Genomic DNA, 2500 nt, shown 5'->3' on the forward strand with positions numbered 1-2500 from the left:
GAGGGAGGGAGAGAGAGGTGAGCAAGATGAGGCAGAGGGGGAATGAGAGAGAGAGAGAGATAGAGAGAGAGAGAGAGAGAGAGTGTGTGAAAGAGAGAATGTATGACCGATAGACAGAGATATGAATCCACAAAAAAATTGTCTCGACTTGGATCAATTTTGCCCAATTTACACCTGATGAGGTCAAGAGCTGATCTGAGATCAGCCTCCATGTTAGGAAGGAGGCTCCGTAGCTGACAGCTGTGTAGACAGGCCTTAAATTCAGATTGGTCTCCATGTCACGTCCATCACACCTAACCGGTCAAGCGTCCTCATAAACCCAGAGGTTCAGATTACACTCATTAATTCACATAGAGCCGCTGATTGCTCTGATCAGTAGGCCCCTTCCCATCACGGAGAGGACACTGCAGAAGTGGAGGCCCCTGCAGCCATTTTGGCTCTGACACTTTTTGATTGGACTCTTGGGGACCAGCAGTGACAGGTTCATTTCCTATGACTTTAATTGGTTTTGCTTTTAATTCAGGACTTTTTTCCCGTTTTAGCACACCTAGAGTATGTGACACACCTAGAGCTAGCTCTCACACACCTGCCCATATGGAGACAGGCACACACACACACACACACACACACACACACACACACACACACACATACAGTACACAGACACACACAGTCTCAAACACATACACACAGACACACAGAAATACACACACACATAATGTATGTGTGTGTGTGCACCCTCGTCCACGCACACACACACTCCTCTGTGAGACGGAAAAGATGTCACCACAGGCTTTTCCTGCGCTATTGGAGGTTGAACAGGATGTGACCACGTATGATTATTAAACACGCTGAAGACAGACAGACCGATAGACAGACAGACAGATAGACAGATAGACAGACGAACGCTGATGAAAGGCAGAGATTTGGTTGATAACAACGCTGTCAGCTGAGTGACAAGTTTTTAAATGTGGCGACGAGCGATCAGTGCGGACCACGAGATGTCACATCGAGATTTCCCCTGATGTGGAACGTAATTGCTCTGAATATCACACACACACACACACACTTTCCCACTGTCTCTCACGCTTTCACACATCCTCTCCTTCTCGCTCCCACTCTCTCTCACACACACACACACATGCTCCCGCAAACTGTGTCTGTCTGTATCCCCACAGACTTTGGTCCTTCTACAACCCTAACAACTTTGCCATGATGCCCTACAAAGAGTTCCTTATGAAGCTGGGGATCAACTGTGAGATGTACGCCAAATTTGTCCCACAGCCTGGAAGCTTAGGTGTGTCATAACTCTCTCTCTCTCTGTGTGTGTGTGTGTGTGTGTGTGTGTGTGTGTGTGTGTGTGTGTGTGTGTGTGTGTGTGTGTGTGTGTGTGTGTGTGTGTGTGTGTGTGTGTGTGTGTGTGTGTGTGTGTGTGTGTGTGTGTGTGTGTGTGTGTGTGTGTGTGTGTGTGTGTGTGTGTGTGTGTGTGTGTGTGTGCGCGCGTCTGTGTGTGTGTGTGTGTGTGTGTATGTGTGTGTGATCACAGGCTGTTTGTGTGCCTCTGTCTTTTGCTGTTTACACAGTTAGCTGTTGGCCAAAGGCGCATACAGGTCATACTCATGGCATACTTTGTGTGTGTGTGTGTGTGTGTGTGTGTGTGTGTGTGTGTGTGTGTGTGTGTGTGTGTGTGTGTGTACTGTAGTGGTGACTGCGCGGGCTTCCGAAGAGGACTGGAAGTGGCGCGAGAAAGAACCACCATGTCCTGTGAGCTCAGAGTCAGGACAAGCCCTCAGTGCCGCAGAGCTGACCCTGGAGCAGACCCAGGAAGTGTTTCTGACCAAGGTCAGTGTTCTCTCTCCCTCACCTCACACGACGGACCTGCTGGAGGGACACTAAGGTCAGTGTTCTCTCCCCCTCACCTCACACGACGGACCTGCTGGAGGGACACTAAGGTCAGTGTTCTCTCCCCCTCACCTCACACGACGGACCTGCCGGAGGGACACTAAGGTCAGTGTTCTCTCCCCCTCACCTCACACGACGGACCTGCCGGAGGGACACTAAGGTCAGTGTTCTCTCACCCTCACCTCATGCTGGAGGGACACACAGGTCAGTGTTCTCTCTCCCTCACCTCATGCTGGAGGGACACACAGGTCAGTGTTCTCTCTCCCTCACCTCATGCTGGAGGGACACACAGGTCAGTGTTCTCTCTCCCTCACCTCATGCTGGAGGGACACTAAGGTCAGTGTTCTCTCCCCCTCACCTCATGCTGGAGGGACACACAGGTCAGTGTTCTCTCTCCCTCACCTCATGCTGGAGGGACACACAGGTCAGTGTTCTCTCTCCCTCACCTCATGCTGGAGGGACACACAGGTCAGTGTTCTCTCTCCCTCACCTCATGCTGGAGGGACACTAAGGTCAGTGTTCTCTCCCCCTCACCTCATGCTGGAGGGACACACAGGTCAGTGTTCTCTCTCCCTCACCTCACACGACGGACTGCTGG

General features: G+C 51.3%; 1 protein-coding gene across 1 annotated transcript in view; it reads left to right on the top strand.

The window, feature by feature from the left end:
• Positions 1-2500, top strand: part of LOC134061719 (EF-hand calcium-binding domain-containing protein 6-like) — a 25207-nt gene that overhangs the window by 12411 nt on the left and 10296 nt on the right. The window contains exons 7-8 of the mRNA XM_062517476.1: positions 1179-1297; positions 1703-1842. Coding sequence (XP_062373460.1) covers positions 1179-1297; positions 1703-1842 — 259 coding nt within the window. The remainder of the gene's footprint in view (positions 1-1178; positions 1298-1702; positions 1843-2500) is intronic.

This window comes from Sardina pilchardus, chromosome 17, assembly GCF_963854185.1.
Source record: "Sardina pilchardus chromosome 17, fSarPil1.1, whole genome shotgun sequence".
Lineage (NCBI taxonomy): Eukaryota > Metazoa > Chordata > Actinopteri > Clupeiformes > Clupeidae > Sardina > Sardina pilchardus.